General features: G+C 43.3%; 1 protein-coding gene across 1 annotated transcript in view; it reads right to left on the reverse strand.

Annotated features, from left to right (window-relative positions):
* Nucleotides 1–7,475: 7,475 nt before the first annotated feature.
* Nucleotides 7,476–15,620, reverse strand: part of PRSS38 (serine protease 38) — a 37,642-nt gene continuing 29,497 nt past the window's right edge. Inside the window, exons 4-5 of the mRNA XM_027969217.2 lie at nucleotides 8,392–8,531; nucleotides 7,476–7,920 (exon numbers count right to left, since the gene is read on the reverse strand). Coding sequence (XP_027825018.2) covers nucleotides 7,666–7,920; nucleotides 8,392–8,531 — 395 coding nt within the window. The 3' untranslated portion in view covers nucleotides 7,476–7,665. The remainder of the gene's footprint in view (nucleotides 7,921–8,391; nucleotides 8,532–15,620) is intronic.

A 15,620-nucleotide genomic window follows, 5' to 3' on the forward strand; every position in this document is an offset into this window, starting at 1 on the left:
GTGGCCCTGGAGGAGAATGAAGGAGACACAGGGGAAGATATCAAATGAAGTTAAGAGTTTATCTTAACCTATTGCTGTTAAAATACTCGTGTTGCAAACATCACAGATCATAATGATGGGAATGCATCACTCTGGCCCTGGGTGCAGCTTTGTCTCAGCTTTATGCCAAAACACAAGGCCAATGACAGTAGAGACTAATTGCTTTGGTGCTTCTTGTCACTCCAAGGCCCTGACAGTGCTTGGTTCACAGCAGTGCTCAACAAATACCCTGTGACTGTTACCTGGAGTGAATACGGGTATGTTTTGTACTAAAGAATTCTAGTGTTCAGCTGTGTGTTCCAATGTTCAGGCTCTCTTGCCCCACGTCTTGTAAATAATGACTATTAACAGCTGAGATCATCTGTAGCACTGCGCATGCACTTCAGGAGGTGCTCACTAGGTCCCGAGCTGCTTTGTGTTGTGGGGATATATGAGCTTCACTTAGAAAGCAGCAGCATTTTACTGCTGCCTCTCGGCTGTGTCTGTTGCATCAGCCGCAAGAGGAGAGAATAGAGCATGTATACTCTTATTGCTGCCGCATCAGCCAGGATAGAATAAACCTGTCTGCAGTTCCTACGGTTCCTCGAGTCTTCTTCCTGCCTCTTAGCTAGCGCCTTGCCTACCCTAGGTTCGGCGAACAGTGCAAACTGGACGATCAGCAATATAATCCGTGTAGTGGGCAGGATACCCAGCAGGTAGGGGAGCCTGAGGCTCCACTGGATGGAGGAAGCCAGTGGCCACCATATAGCATGTGGTACCACATGGCTGCGATTCTCTCAGTGTGGGCTCTGGTGGAAGACTAGGAGGTGGTGGGCGGTACACTGGACATCATTGGAAAGGCGTTACAGGTGGTGAGTTCCCGTTTGCCAAACAAGGCTGTACAGACTGCCTGGCACTGTGGGGTGGATTTTCCTGACGGCCCTGAAGGCGAATATGGACAGTGCTCTCAGTGATGCTGTGCTGGTGTGCAGTGTGCAGAGATGCTTGAAAGGACTGCTGCTGCTGCTGCTGTTGCTAAGTCTCTTCAGTTGGGTCCAACTCTGCGCGACCCCATAGATGGCAGCCCACCAGGCTCCCTGGTCCCTGGGAGTCTCCAGGCAAGAACACTGGAGTGGGCTGCCATTTCCCTCTCTAAAGAATGAAAGTGAAAAGCAAAAGGGAAGTCACTCAGTCATGTCCAACTCTTCACGACCCCATGGACTGCAGCCCACCAGGCTCCTCCGTCCAGGCAAGAGTAATGGAGTGGGGTGCCATCGCCCTCTCCCAGAAGGACTAGAGCATCATATATTGGTGTTAGAGCAAGAACCCCATGGCTCTGATGAATCCAGCATCTCTGACAGCAAGGCAGTAAGTGATGGTGATGATGAAAGTTAATGAGACTGCGGGTTCCCACTTGGCAGTGAGGCCCATTCATGGTACAGCAGAAAGTGAAGCATGAGCACCTTGTGTGGCCTGGGGGAGGCATCCTCAAGGGGCCCCCAGGGTGACGGAGTTCATGACATTTCAACCATATACTCAGGTGAAGTTGCTCGACTTGGGTAAGCAGTTTTGACAAGAGCCAGGGGAACCTTGGAGCTTGGCTTTTGTGACTCTGGGACACAGGGGTGGGCCCGGCACCTGTGGGGGTTTTGCAGGTCCTTACTGAGAGAAGTAGAGGGATGGCATGCAAGATGCCATTTTGAAAATGTAAAGACCCTGAAGGGGGCTCGAGCTGACATGAGCCCCATCTGGGTTATGCAGATACAAATATGGGCTGATTTGTGCAAAGGCATAGTGTAAAGGCTGTGTCCTGTAATATAGGTTTAGAAGAGTGTACTGTAAAGGCTGTGTCCTGTGATGTAGGTTTAGTACAACAGTGTACTGTCAAGGCTGTGTTCTAAGATGTGGTACTAATTCTCGTTCTCTTGCAGATTTAGAACAGTTGAAAGATTTTGGAATCATGCGGATGGGCTGTGATTGCCACAAAGATCCCCTCCTTGAAGGGGTGGGCCCAGTGCCTGTGGGCGATTTTGCGGGCCCTTAATATAAAAACTCCACAGAGGCAGAGTTGTCCCTGTGGTGGCTTTCCTGCAATCTCACATGGACAGACAGTGGACTGGACTTGGCTGTGGAAGATAAGGGCACTGCACATGTGGTGGGTGGCTCTTCCAGCCCCGTGAGGGCAAGAACTGCAACATGAGATCCAGGTGATACCTGGCGTTGGGTTTTGCTATGTCTTAGGGATGCAACTGTTTGTTGTTGTAGCTACTGCTGTTGCAAGATATAAATCCAAGGGTCAGTGTTACTCTACAAGGGAGTGTCGCAGAAGATGGGCTGTGCATTGAATGCGAGGCAAGAGACCCTGAGGGGGTTGAGTGTGGGGAGACAGCAAGTTGGCATGTTCAGGCTCTCTCACCCCATGTTTTGTAAATAATGACTGTGTAACCGTTGAGATCATTTTTAGTGCTGTGCATGCGCGTCAGGAGGTGCTAACTTGGTCATGAGCTACTTTGGGTTGTAGGGATATATGAGCTTCACTTAGAAAGTGGCGGCACTTTACTGCTGTCTCACGCTGTCTGTTGGATCAGCCACGAGAGGAGAGAATATAGTGTGTATGCTTTTACGACTGCTGTATCAGCCAGGAGAGAATAAAGCTGTCTACAGTTCTGTGGCTCCTTGAGTCTTCTTCCTGCCTCTTAGCTCGTGCCTTACCTACCCTGGGTTCAATGAACAGTGTGTACAGTGAGATACAGTGAGACAACTGGCATCACCAGCAGAATCAGCAATACATCAGCCCTTCCAAAATTGCTGGGAAAAAAAAAGTCTACTTGGTCAGGGTGTATACTGTTTCTAAGACCAACTTTATATGACCATGTCAAATTACACTTTTGAAAACTTAAACATCTTCAGTGATTTAAAGTGACACAGTTGGGAGAATGGCATTGAAACATGTATAATATCATATATGAAATGAATCACCAGTCCAGGTTTGATGCATGATACTGGATGCTTGGGGCTGGTGCACTGAGATGACCCAGAGGGATGGTACAGGGAGGGAGGATGGAGGGGGGTTCAGGATGGGGAACACATGTATACCTGTGGCGGATTCATGCTGGTGTATGGCAAAACCAATACAATATTGTAAAGTAAATTAAAATAAATAAATTTATTTTAAAAATAAAATAAAAAATAAAGTGACACATTTCCCATACACTGGTTTTCCAACATGATATTGTTATTTAATCACTAAGTCGTGTCCAACTCTTTGCGACCCCATATATTTGGGCTCAATTCTGAGTGTTTTAGCCATTGTGTGTATGCACAGATACAAATTGTCAAGTCTGTGGAATGTTATTATTGTAGCATCTTTTCAGTTCAGTTCAGTTCAGTCACTCAGTCGTGTCCAGCTCTTTGCGACCCCATGAACTGCAGCACGTCAGGCCTCCCTGTCCATCACCAACTCCCAGAGTTCACTCAAACTCACATCTGTGAAGTCGGTGATGCCATCCAGCCATCTCATCCTCTGTCGTCCCCTTCTCCTCCTGCCCCCAATCCCTCCCAGCATCAGAGTCTTTTCCAATGAGTCAACTCTTCGCATGAGGTGGCCAAAGTACTGGAGTTTCAGCTTTAGCATCATTTCTTCCAATGAACACCCAGGGCTGATCTCCTGTAGAATGGACTGGTTGGATCTCCTTGCAGTCCAAGGGATTCTCAAGAGTCTTCTCCAACACCACAGTTCAAAAGCATCAATTCTTTAGTACTCAGCTTTCTTCACAGTCCAACTCTCACATCCATACATGACCACTGGAAAAACCATAGCCTTGACTAGATGGACCTTTGTTGGCAAAGTAATGTCTCTGCTTTTGAATATGCTATCTAGGTTCGTCATAACTTTCCTTCCAAGGAGTAAGCGTCTTTTAATTTCATGGCTGCAGTCACCATCTGCAGTGATTTTGGAGCCCCCCAAAATAAAATCTGACACTATTTCCACTGTTTGCCCATCTATTTGCCATGAAGTGATGGGACCAGATGCCATGATCTTCATTTTCTGAATGTTGAGCTTTAAGCCAACTTTTTCACTCTCCTCTTTCACTTTCATCAAGAGGCTTTTTAGTTCCTCTTCACTTTCTGCCATAAGGGTGGTGTCATCTGCATATCTGAGCATCTTTTGGGGATAGTTTAATTTCTGCTGGCTTAGTCCCCACCATGACTTGGATTTAGTTTTATTCCTGGGTTTTCTCACCTGTCTGTGTTTTGCTATAAACTTTGAAATCAATTTATCTAACTCCAGAAAAGAAAAACACATTTTGAGTTGTCTGTTCAAGAATCTAGGATATCTTGTCATATCTACTTTTTCTTTTTGTGTATGATGTTTTGGTTCCCCCCCACCCCGCCCCCGCACTCCCCCCCACCCCAAGGAATATTTTAAGGATTTCCTCATATGAATTTTCACATTTTTTGTTAAGGTCATAGGTATCTTATCTCTTTCATTGTTATTATAATTGGTGTTTTTGTCTTTCATCACGTATCTTTTAACGGGAATATAGCCTGATTTTGTCATCTTTTATCTAATGACCTTACTGAACTTTCTTACTATTTGTGGTAGTTTCATAGTTTTCTCTTGGGTGTTCCAGATATCCTCTAAGTCTTCTTTTTAAAGAAATTCAGCTTTATATCATTTTTAATTTTTATTTATTTTTAAAAAATGTATTTATTAATTTTTGCTGCATGGCATGTGAAATCTTTGTTTCCAACCAGAGATTGAATTCCCGCCCCCTGCATTGAAAGTACAGAGTCTTAACCACTGGACCATCAGGGAAATCCTTCTAAATTTTAAAATAGGAGATAGATTAAAAGGCCCTTTTCCATTTCCCTGGATGATTCTCTAGTGTGGCTGTGGTGGCCAATCTTCCAATATGGTATTAAGGAGCAAGGGATAAAGGAAACTTTCTGTGACCCTAACTTCAGCATAAAGGCACTCATTCCCTCACTAAGGAAAGTGCTACTTTTAGGCTGACGTGTATATATACATATGCTGCTAAGTCACTTCAGTCGTGTCCGACTCTGTGGGACCCCATAGATGGCAGCCCACCAGGCTCCCCCGTCCCTGGGATTCTCCAGGCAGGAGTACTGGAGTGGGGTGCCATTTCCTTCTCCAATGCATGAAAGTAAAAAGCGAAAGTGAAGTCGCTCAGTCGTGTCTGACCCTCAGCGACCCCATGGACTGCAGCCCACCAGGCTCCTCCATCCATGGGATTTTCCAGGCAGGAGTACTGGAGTGGGGTGCCATTGCCTTCTCCAAATTTTTCAGGCAAGAATACTGGAGTAGGTTGCCATTTCCTACTCCAGGGGATCATCCTGACCCAGGGATTGAACACAGGTATCCTGCATTACAAGCAGATTGTTTAGTGTCTGAGCCACCAGGGAAGTCCAGTAAGATACACACACACACACACACACACACACACACACACACACACACACATATATATATATATATATATATATATATCCAGTAAGAGATACACATATATGTGTGTGCGTGTGTGTGTGTGTGTGTATATATATATGTATATCCCAGAGTTTAAACTCACGGCCATCGAGTCAGTGATGCCATCCAGCCATCTCATCCTCTGTCATCCCCTTCTCCTCCTGCCCCCAATCCCTCCCAGCATCAGAGTCTTTTCCAGTGAGACAACTCTTCGCATGAGGTGGCCAAAGTACTGGAGTTTCAGCTTCAGCATCATTCCTTCCAAAGAAATCCCCAGGCTGATCTCCTTCGGAATGGACTGGTTGGATCTCCTTGCAGTCCAAGGGACTCTCAAGAGTCTTCTCTAACACCACAGTTCAAAAGCATCAATTCTTTGGCGCTCAGCTTTCTTCACAGTCCAACTCTCACATCCATACATGACCACAGGAAAAACCATAGCCTTGACTAGACGGACCTTAGTCGGCAAAGTAATGTCTCTGCTTTTGAATATGCTATCTAGGTTGGTCATAACTTTCCTTCCAAGGAGTAAGTGTCTTTTAATTTCATGGCTGCAGTCACCATCTGCAATGATTTTGGAGCCCCCCAAAATAAAATCTGACACTATTTCCACTGTTTTGCCCATTTATTTGCCATGAAGTGATGGGACCGGATGCCATGGTCTTCATTTTCTGAATGTTGAGCTTTAAGCCAACTTTTTCACTCTCCTCTTTCACTTTCATCAAGAGGCTTTTTAGTTCCTCTTCACTTTCTGCCATAAGGGTGGTGTCATCTGCATATCTGAGGTTATTGATATTTCTCCTGGCAATCTTGATTCCAACTTGTGTTTCTTCCAGTCCAGCAATTCTCATGATGTACTCTGCATATAAGTTAAATAAGCAGGTGACAATATACAGCCTTGACATACTCCTTTTCCTTAGAAAAATGATAATATTGTGAATTATATCTATGGGTTTTCTAATAATTATCTTTGCATTACTGGAATAATTCCTACATGATTATAATCCATTACTTAAAAAATAATGTTGAATTCTGTTAATATTTCATCAGGACTTTTGGTAATTGATAGGTTGGATTGTCTGAGTTTTCTGTGTGTGGTTAGTTTTTGTCTTTACAACACTCTCCTTTGTCTGTGTCTGGAGCAGAATGGACAGCACTGGGACAATCCTGTGGTTAAAGGCCTGATGTGATTCCCAAGGAGGCCATCTCAGCTAAGGACCTTCAGTAGGACAGAGTTTTTTTTCTTAAATTTCCCCATGTCTTCTTTGGAATTTGATCTCTAGCCTGCGATCAGTTTCAGTAAATTAGTTATTTCCTAAAAAGTGATACTTTTCACTTGACTTTATTTACATAAAGTTGTATAATATCTCTTAGGATTTCTTAAATTTTTTATGTTCAGTGGATATATCCTCGTCATTTCTTGTTTTGTGCATTTTTAGTCTCACATCATATCTTGATTAAATTCATGATGTCCTTTCCTACTTTTCGATTTTTTGTTAAAATTGGTATTTCTGAAATGTTAGTTTTAGTGTTTTCTGTTGTTTGGCTTTTGATTTCTGCTTTTACCTTTTTAAGCTTCCTTTGTGTGCCTACTCTTAGCTCATGTTTTCTATTTTCCAAATTAGATGTTTAAGCATTTAATACTCTGATATTGATAGGTCTGTTTTTAAGATGATGAATTTTCCTCTGCCCCAGCTTTGGTCACACCCTGGATTCTATATCCAGACACCAGTGCTTACATGGTTGTCCTTTCTAGACATGCTGTAGTTTGGTTTATCCTCTCACCCTTCTGCCCATCATTCTGACAAGGCAGGGTGATGAACATACTCTGCATGTGAAAGGGAGGCTGTACTCTGTGTAGAAAGATAAATATAGGATTTCTGGGACACTTGCTTTGTAAATATTTAATATCTTCTCAAATCTCAGGTGCCTGGAGCACTCAACAAACGTACTTTGCCCTCCCATGAACCGCCACCCTTCTGTGATGAGACCAGCCTCTGCCTTCCTAGGTGTGGCCCTCATCAGTCTCCTCCCAGACCTTGCATGTGAGCTTGGCTGATGGCCCTCAGTTTGCTCAGGTGGGTGAGGGCTTGAGGGGCTGGAGCTGGGCAGGGATGGAGGCATGCAGCCGTGAGGAAGCTGGGTGACGGTTTTGGTCCTTAGAGCATTGACAGGACAGCCAATGAGGTCATAAGGACACTGATGATGGCCCCCAGAGTAGAGGAGAGGGCAGGGAGTGGCTGAAGAGGTAAAGGTGTGTTTTCTATGTGATGATGAATCCATTTTGAGAAAAAGGAGACTCGGGCAAAAACTGTCGGATACATAGGGTATGCGCAACCCTGCCCCCAGCTCACTATTCCAATTTGCACCCAGGTGCGGTCGAATTCACAGACAAGTGGGCCCCCAGAATCACCCTGGAAAAAAGAGGAATTTCTTGTGAACTGGGAGTTTGGGGCCTCCTGCATAAGGGTGGCCCAATGCCAACACTATGGGATGGACCCAGGGTCCCGCCACTCATGCAGCCCCACCTTGTCAATGGGAAGGCCCTGCTGCAGGCAAGCAGTGTTCACTACACTGTCCTGCAAGTAGAGGGTAGGTGCTGTGGAATGACAGTCAGCATGGCCCCTGGGAAAATGTGGAGCCCTGGGCTGCTCTGGCCAGCACCGGGGTTCACAGGGCCTGACTGATGCCTGCGTTGCATTTGCACATAAGCCACCTTGTGGTCTCCCACTCAGCCCATGGCTATATGGAGATGTACTTCTGAGCCCCATAGGAACAAGGCTGTTGGGGACCACTGACCCACCCAGTAGAAGTGCTCCTGGCTTAAAGCATATATAACATCTGAAATCCCTGGGTTTAGCCTCCATTCCCACAGTGGGTCGCACCTCACATGCAGTCTTCATGTTCCTGAAGTTTCCAGCACACAGCATGTCTGGCAGAATGTCTGTTTGTCCATAGAGCAGTTGGCACAGTTGCCATGGGATCAGAGGCAGCCGTACCTCCTGCAGCTTGTTTGAAGTGTCTCCTGTCAAAAGCATTGCAGGCCCAGTGAATGGTCTTCTCACTCCTTTTCCCCAGAGCACACACTGGAGCTCCCTCAAGGCTTACTGGGCTCACACCAGAGCTCCTTCTCTTGCTCCCATCCTCCACATGGCTCCCTTCTCTGCAATGGAGGCCCAGGCTTTTGTCAGTAAAATTTAAATATGTGCCACATGACACTTCCTAAGAGAGATGTAAGAGCCAAGACTCGGTTCATCCCATTATATTCCCATTGTTGCAGCTCAAATGCAAACAGCTTCATCAGCTCCATCAGCTGAGAGTGAGTGGATGACAGAATGTGAGCAAGAAAGTAGCCTCCAAAAGTTTTGCGGGTTGTTATTCCATGTGTCCTTGTCTATGCCAATGGATACGGTAATTGGTCCTAGGAAACCTGTATTTGCTTGACCAATACCTAAGTGATCCTGTTCTTCCTAGAAAGAGGTTATTCTCACAGGTTAAAGACAGGTCTGAGTGGGTACTGGTGGTGGTGGTGGGGTGTATTTAGGGATAGTGTAGTCTGTGGCAGAGGGGAATTAGTTTTAGAGTAAACAAATGTGTACCTCAAAGGAAGATGATGGGAAGCAGAATGTCAGCAGTGTTTGTGGTTTCTATTGAGTGCATTGGCAAGGCAGTATCAGGAGAGGTGCCATGGAAGAATTAGATGGTTAATAGAAGGAATAAAAAAACTCAAGGTTGGTGATGCTGGAGAAGCAATGTAGTAAAATGCAGTTGGAAAATACTTTTAACTACTAAGCCAGCTAAAAATCTATCTGAGGCCTTTCACTGTGCTCACACTGGGGTAACTGGGAGTGAACTTACCTCTACCATAAGCTAGCAGTAAACATATTTACCTAGAAGGCAATTATTTCCCATTCAACATGAGGAGGGCATGGCTGTGGCCCCTGAGAAAAGAGAACAGATGAGGTGAGGTCTGTAAGGGCCTCATCTTCCTCCTTGGGGCACATTCCAGGCTGTGCCATGAAGAGAAGCACAGGTAGCTGGAATCTGCAAAGGTGGATGCCAGAATCAGGGTACTCCAGAGCGAAGGACCCCTGAGGGAGCACAGGAGGCCTTAGTGCCTGCAGTCTGCCGTTGGACCCTGAGCCGTGGGTACACAGTATACCATTCCACAGGAAGGGCAGAGTAGCCAGATGAGATTTCATAGTTCCCAGAGCTCACACAGGTCTAGAAGGCTGAGTTGTAACTAGTTAAGAGTGAAGAGCCTTGTGGAGCATCTGAGACATTGAATGAAGACAGTGTAGAGGTAGGAGAAAATATCCCTGTCATGTTTGCACAGATGCCAAGGCCCACATGGAACCAGGTGGACAGAGATCCAGAATGATGAGCTCTGAAAATGATCAGCACAGTACAAAGGAAGAGGCGTAACACAAAGTGGAAGCGAGAAGTCAGCTAGCTATAATTTCAATGAGCTATTCAGTTGTGGGCCAGGGTGCCAGTTCAGAATGATGAGAAATCAGACAAGAGGAGGACTGCACTCACTGGTAGGTCTTTCTCCTAGGCCTTCACTAGCAGCTCATGCAATATACTTGGGGCAGAGCAAGGGACCACAGAAAGAACATCTCAGTGTAGGTGTTCAGAAGATTACCACCTACCACTAAGGACCTGAAAGAACACATTTTGCTTACCTCTCACATATGGAGCAGAAGCCTTCTACCGGTAGTGTGTGGCAGGAGGCACCACATACTCCTGTCCTCAGGGCCTCGTACAGGTGCTCTATTCTGGAGGAAGAGTAGAACAGCCCCACATCCCTGGAAAATCTCAGATGCCAAGACCAACAGCAGAAGCCACAACCCAGTTCAAGTTCTCACTAGCCTGAATCAGACCTTTCCCATCCTAATGGTTTAGCAGCAGAAGAGGAATGCCTGTTTTGGGGTACAGAGACTTTTATCTTAAGTGTTCGTCTTTAATATCTGGCATTCAACCAAAAATGAAAAGATACACACACACACACACACACAGAGGTATGGAAATAAAACACTGGACCCACTGTCGAAATGTAACATTGAACAGAATCAGACCTAGAGATAACTGAAAGGAACTTTAAAGTAGCTATGATTAATACATTAAAGAAATTAAGAAGTAATCAAGCATGAAAAAATGAAGAATTTTAAAGTAGAGATATGGAAACTATTAAAAAAACAGTCAATTGGGAATGCCAGAAATACACACTATCAAAAATTTTAAAATTTCTTCAACAGCTGTTTCAGCAGTCTGGAGACAAATGAGGAAAGAATCAGCAAATTGAAGATAGGTCAATAGCTATTATCCATGCTGAAATACAAAAGAAAAAGAGTGGAGAATAAAGCAAAACCTTAAGAGATGCAGGAAAATAGCAGTGTAACATATGTGGAATTAGTCCCAGAAGAAGAAAGTGTAGAGCATAAGAAATACATGGAGATATAAAGGACAAGAATTTTCCAAGATTAAAGACTATAATAATCACAGACTCAAGAATTTCAGAGCACTCCACACCAGAATAAAACAAGCAAACATCATAGTCAGTGGAATTCCCTGATGGTCCAGTGGCTGAGACTCCACACTTTCACTGCAGGGGGCATGGGTTCAATTCTTGGTTGGGAAACTAGGATCCCACTGGCCACGTAGTGCAGCAAAAGAAAAGGAAGGAAGGAGGAAAGATCATCGTCAAATGGCTGCAAAATGAAGCCAAGGAAAATCCTAAGGCAGTGAGGCTGGGAAACATTTAACACAGAGGATCGAGGATAAGAGTTACAAGTGTTTCATTAAAAACTATGCAAAGTAAAAAAAGAAAAAACAAAAAAACAAAAGATTAAAAAAATAAAAATAAAATAAACAAAAAAAATAAAAAACAAAATGACAAAAAAAATAAAAACTATGCAAGTCAGAAGACAATGAATCAGACTATTGCAAAACAGAATTAAACTAGAAAACTGTCTACCTAGAATTCTGTATCTAGGGAAATTATCTGTAAAAATGAAGGTAAAATAAAGACTTGTAGTCCAACAAACAGACCTATAGCTCTTATTCACTGCTGAAGACAGTGTAAAATCGTACACACACTTTGGAAAATCCTTTGCAGTTTCTCAAAACTACATGAATAGGTAATCTCACTGTCATGTATGCACCCAAGAGCAATGAGAACACATGGGCATAGAGACAGTTGTAAAAGAATGTTCTTAAGAGTTTTAGTCACAGTACCCCAAAACTGAAGCAGCACAAATGTCAGTCAACAGAAGGATAGACAAATAAACTTTGGTATTTATGTGATGAAAAGGCAAAAAGATATGACACTGAAAATGAACTCCCCAGGTCGATAAGGTGCCCAACATGCTACTGGAGAAGAGTGGACAAAGAGCTCCAGAAAGAATGAAGAGGCGGAGTCAAAGTGAGAACAGTGCCCAGTTGTGGATATGACTGGTGACGGGAGTAAAGTCTGATGCTGTAAAGAACAATACTGCATAGGAACCTGGAATGTTAGGTCCATGAATCAAGGTAAATTGGAAGTGGTAAAACAGGAGATGGCAAGAGTGAACATCGACATTTTTAGGAATCAGTGAACTAAAATGGACTGGAATATCTGTGGTGGATTCATGTTGATGTATGGCAAGACCAATACAATATTGTAAAGTAATTAACCTCCAACTAAAGTAAATAAATTTATATTTTTAAAAAATGGACTGGAATGAGTAAATTTAATTCAGATGACCATTATACCTATTACTGTGGGTAAGAATCCCTTAGAAGAAATGGAGTAGCCCTCATAATCAATAAAAGAGCCCAAAATGCAGTTCTTGGGTGCAATCTCAAAAACGACAGAATGATCTCTGTTTGTCTCCAAGGCAACCCATTCAATATCACAGTAATCAAAGTCTATGCCCCAGCCACTAATGCCAAAGAAGCTGAACGGTTCTATGATGACCTATAAGACCTTCTAGAACTAACACCAAAAAGGGTGAGATGGGGAGGGAGATAGGAGGGAGGTTCAAAAGGGAGAGGATATATGTATACCTATGGCTGTGAGGTTTGACAGAAAACAACCAATTTCTGTAAAGCAATTAATCTTCAATAACATAATAAATTTTAAAAAAGATATCCTTTTCATCATAGGGAACTGGAATGCAAAAGTAGGAAGTCAAGGTAAATTTGGAGTAACAGGCAAGTTTGACCTTGGAGTACAAAATGAAGCAGAGCAAAGGCTAACAGAGTATTGCCAAGAGAACCTGCTGGTCACAGCAAAAACCCTTTTCCAACAACACAAGAGATGACTCTACACATGTATATCACCAGATGGTCAATACCAAAATCAGATCAATTACATTCTTTGCAGCCAAAGATGGAGAAGCTCTATACAGCCAGCAAAAACAAGACCAGAGCTGACTGTGGCTCAGATCATGAACTCCTTATTGCAAATTTCAGACAAAATTGAAGAAAGAAGGGAAAAACCACTAAGCCATTCAGGTATGACCTAAATCAAATGCTTTACAATTATACAGTGGAAATGACAAATAGATTCAAGGGATTAGATCTGATAGACAGAGTACCTGAAGAACTATGGAAAGGGGTTTGTAACATTGTACAGGAGGTGGTAATCAAACCAAATGATGGCCCTGTATGCGAGACAGCAAAAGAGACACAGATGTATAGAACGGACTTTTGGACTCTGAGGGAGAGGGAGAGGGTGGGATGATTCGGGAGAATGGCATTGAAACGTGTTTACTATCATGTAAGAAACGAAGTGCCAGTCCATGTTCAATACAGGATACAGGATGCTTGGGGCTGGTGCATGGGGATGATCCAGAGAGATGATATGGGGTGGGAGGTGGGAGGGGGATTCAGGATTGGGAGCTTGTATACACCTGTGGTGGATTCATGTCAATGTATGGCAAAACCAATACAGTATTGTAAAGTAAAATAAAGTAAAAATAAAATTAAAAAAAAAACCATCCCAAGGAAAAAGAAATGCAAAAAAGCCAAAATGCTTGTCTGAGGAGGCCTTACAATAGTTGAGAAAAGAAGAGACGCTAAAGGCAAAGGAGAAAAGGAAAGATATACCCATTTGAATTCAGAGTTCCAAAGAATAGCAAGGAGAGATAAGAAAGCCTTCTCAGTGATCAGTGCAAAGAAATAGAGGAAAACAATAGAATGGGAAGACTAGAGCTCTCTTCAAGAAAATTAGAGACACCAAGATCCCCTGGAGAAGGAAATGGCAATCCACTCCAGTATTCTTGCCTGGAGAATCCCATGGACGGAGAAGCCTAGTAGGTTACAGTCCACGGGGTCGCAAAGAGTCAGACACGACTGAGCGACTTCACCTCACCTCACCTTAAGGGAACATTTCATGCAAATATGGGCACAATAAAAGACAGAAATGGTATGCACCTAACAGAATCAGAAGATATTAAGAAGAGGTGGCAAGAATACACAGAAGAACTATATAAAACAGATCTTCATGACCCAGATAACCATGATGGTGTGATCATTCACCTAGAGCCAGACATCCTGGAATGTGAAGTCAAGTGGGCCTTAGGAAGCATCACTATGAACAAAGCTAGCAGAAATGATGGAATTCCAGTTGAGCTATTTCAAGTCCTAAAAGATAATGCTGTGAAAGTGCTGCACTCATTATGCCAGCAAATTTGGAAAAGTCAGCAGTGGCCACAGGACTGGAAAAGGTCAGTTTTCATTCCAGTCCCAAAGAAAGGCAATGCCAAAGAATGCTCAAACTACCGCACAACTGCACTAATCTCACACACTAGTGAAGTAATGCTCAAAATTCTTGAAGCTAGGCTTCAACAGTATGTGAACTTCCAGATGTTCAAGCTGGTTTTAGAAAAGGCAGAGGAACCAGAGATCAAATTGCCAAGATTCACTGGATCATTGAAAAACAAGAGAATCCCAGAAAAACATCTGTTTCATTGACTATGCAAAAGCCTTTGACTGTGAATCACAACAAACTGTGGAAAATTCTGAAAGAGATGGGAATACCAGACCACCTTACCTGCCTCCTGAGGAATCTGTAAGCAGGTCAGGAAGCAACAGTTAGAACTAGACATGGAACAACGGACTGGTTCCAAATTGGGAAAGGAGTATGTCAAGGCTATATATTGTCATCCTGCTTATTTAACTTATATGCAGAGTACATCATGCAAAATACCAGGCTGGATGAAACACAAGCTGAAATCAAGATTTATGGGAGAGATAAAATTAACTTTAGATATTCAGGTGACACCACCCTCATGGCAGAGAGCAAAAAGGAGATAAAGAGCCTCTTCATGAAAGTGAAAGAAGAGAGTGAAAAAGTTGGCTTAAAACTCAACATTCAAAAAACTACAATCATGGCATCCAGTCCCATCACTTCATGGCAAATAGATGAGGAAACAATGGAAACAGTGACTGACTTTATTTTCTTGGGCTCCAAAATCACTGCAGATGGTGACTACAGCCATGAAATTAAAAGATGCTTGCTCCTTGGAAGAAAAACTATGACAAACATAGACAGTATATTAAAAACAGGAACATTACTTTGCTGACAAATGTCCATCTAGTCAAAGCTATGGTTTTTCCAGTAGTCATATATGGATGTAAGAGTTGGACTATAAATAAAGCTGAGCACTGAAGAATTGATGCTTTTGAGCTGTGATGTTGGAGAAGACTCTTGAGAATCCCTTGGAGTGCAAGGAGATCAAACCAGTCCATCCTAAAGGAAATCAGCCCTGAATATTCATTGGAAGGACTGATGCTAAAGCTGAAGTTCCAATACTTTGGCCACCTGATGGGAAGAACTGACTCACTGGAAAAGACCCTGATGCTGGGAAAGATTGAAGGCAGGAGGAGAAGGGGATGGCAGAGGATGAAATGGTTGGATGGTATCTCTGACACGAGTTTGAGCAAGCTCTGGGAGATGGTGAAGGACAAGAAGCCTGGCATACTGCAGTCCACAGGGTTGCAAATAGTTGGACATGAACTGAACTGAATATTCCTCAAAATAAAAAGGAACTGAAGATACAAGCAAAACATAAATAATTCTTACAGACTATATTAAGTAAAAGAGTATTCCATTTATATATAAAGTCCA

The sequence above is a fragment of the Ovis aries genome, chromosome 5 (genome assembly GCF_016772045.2).
Source record: "Ovis aries strain OAR_USU_Benz2616 breed Rambouillet chromosome 5, ARS-UI_Ramb_v3.0, whole genome shotgun sequence".
NCBI lineage: Eukaryota > Metazoa > Chordata > Mammalia > Artiodactyla > Bovidae > Ovis > Ovis aries.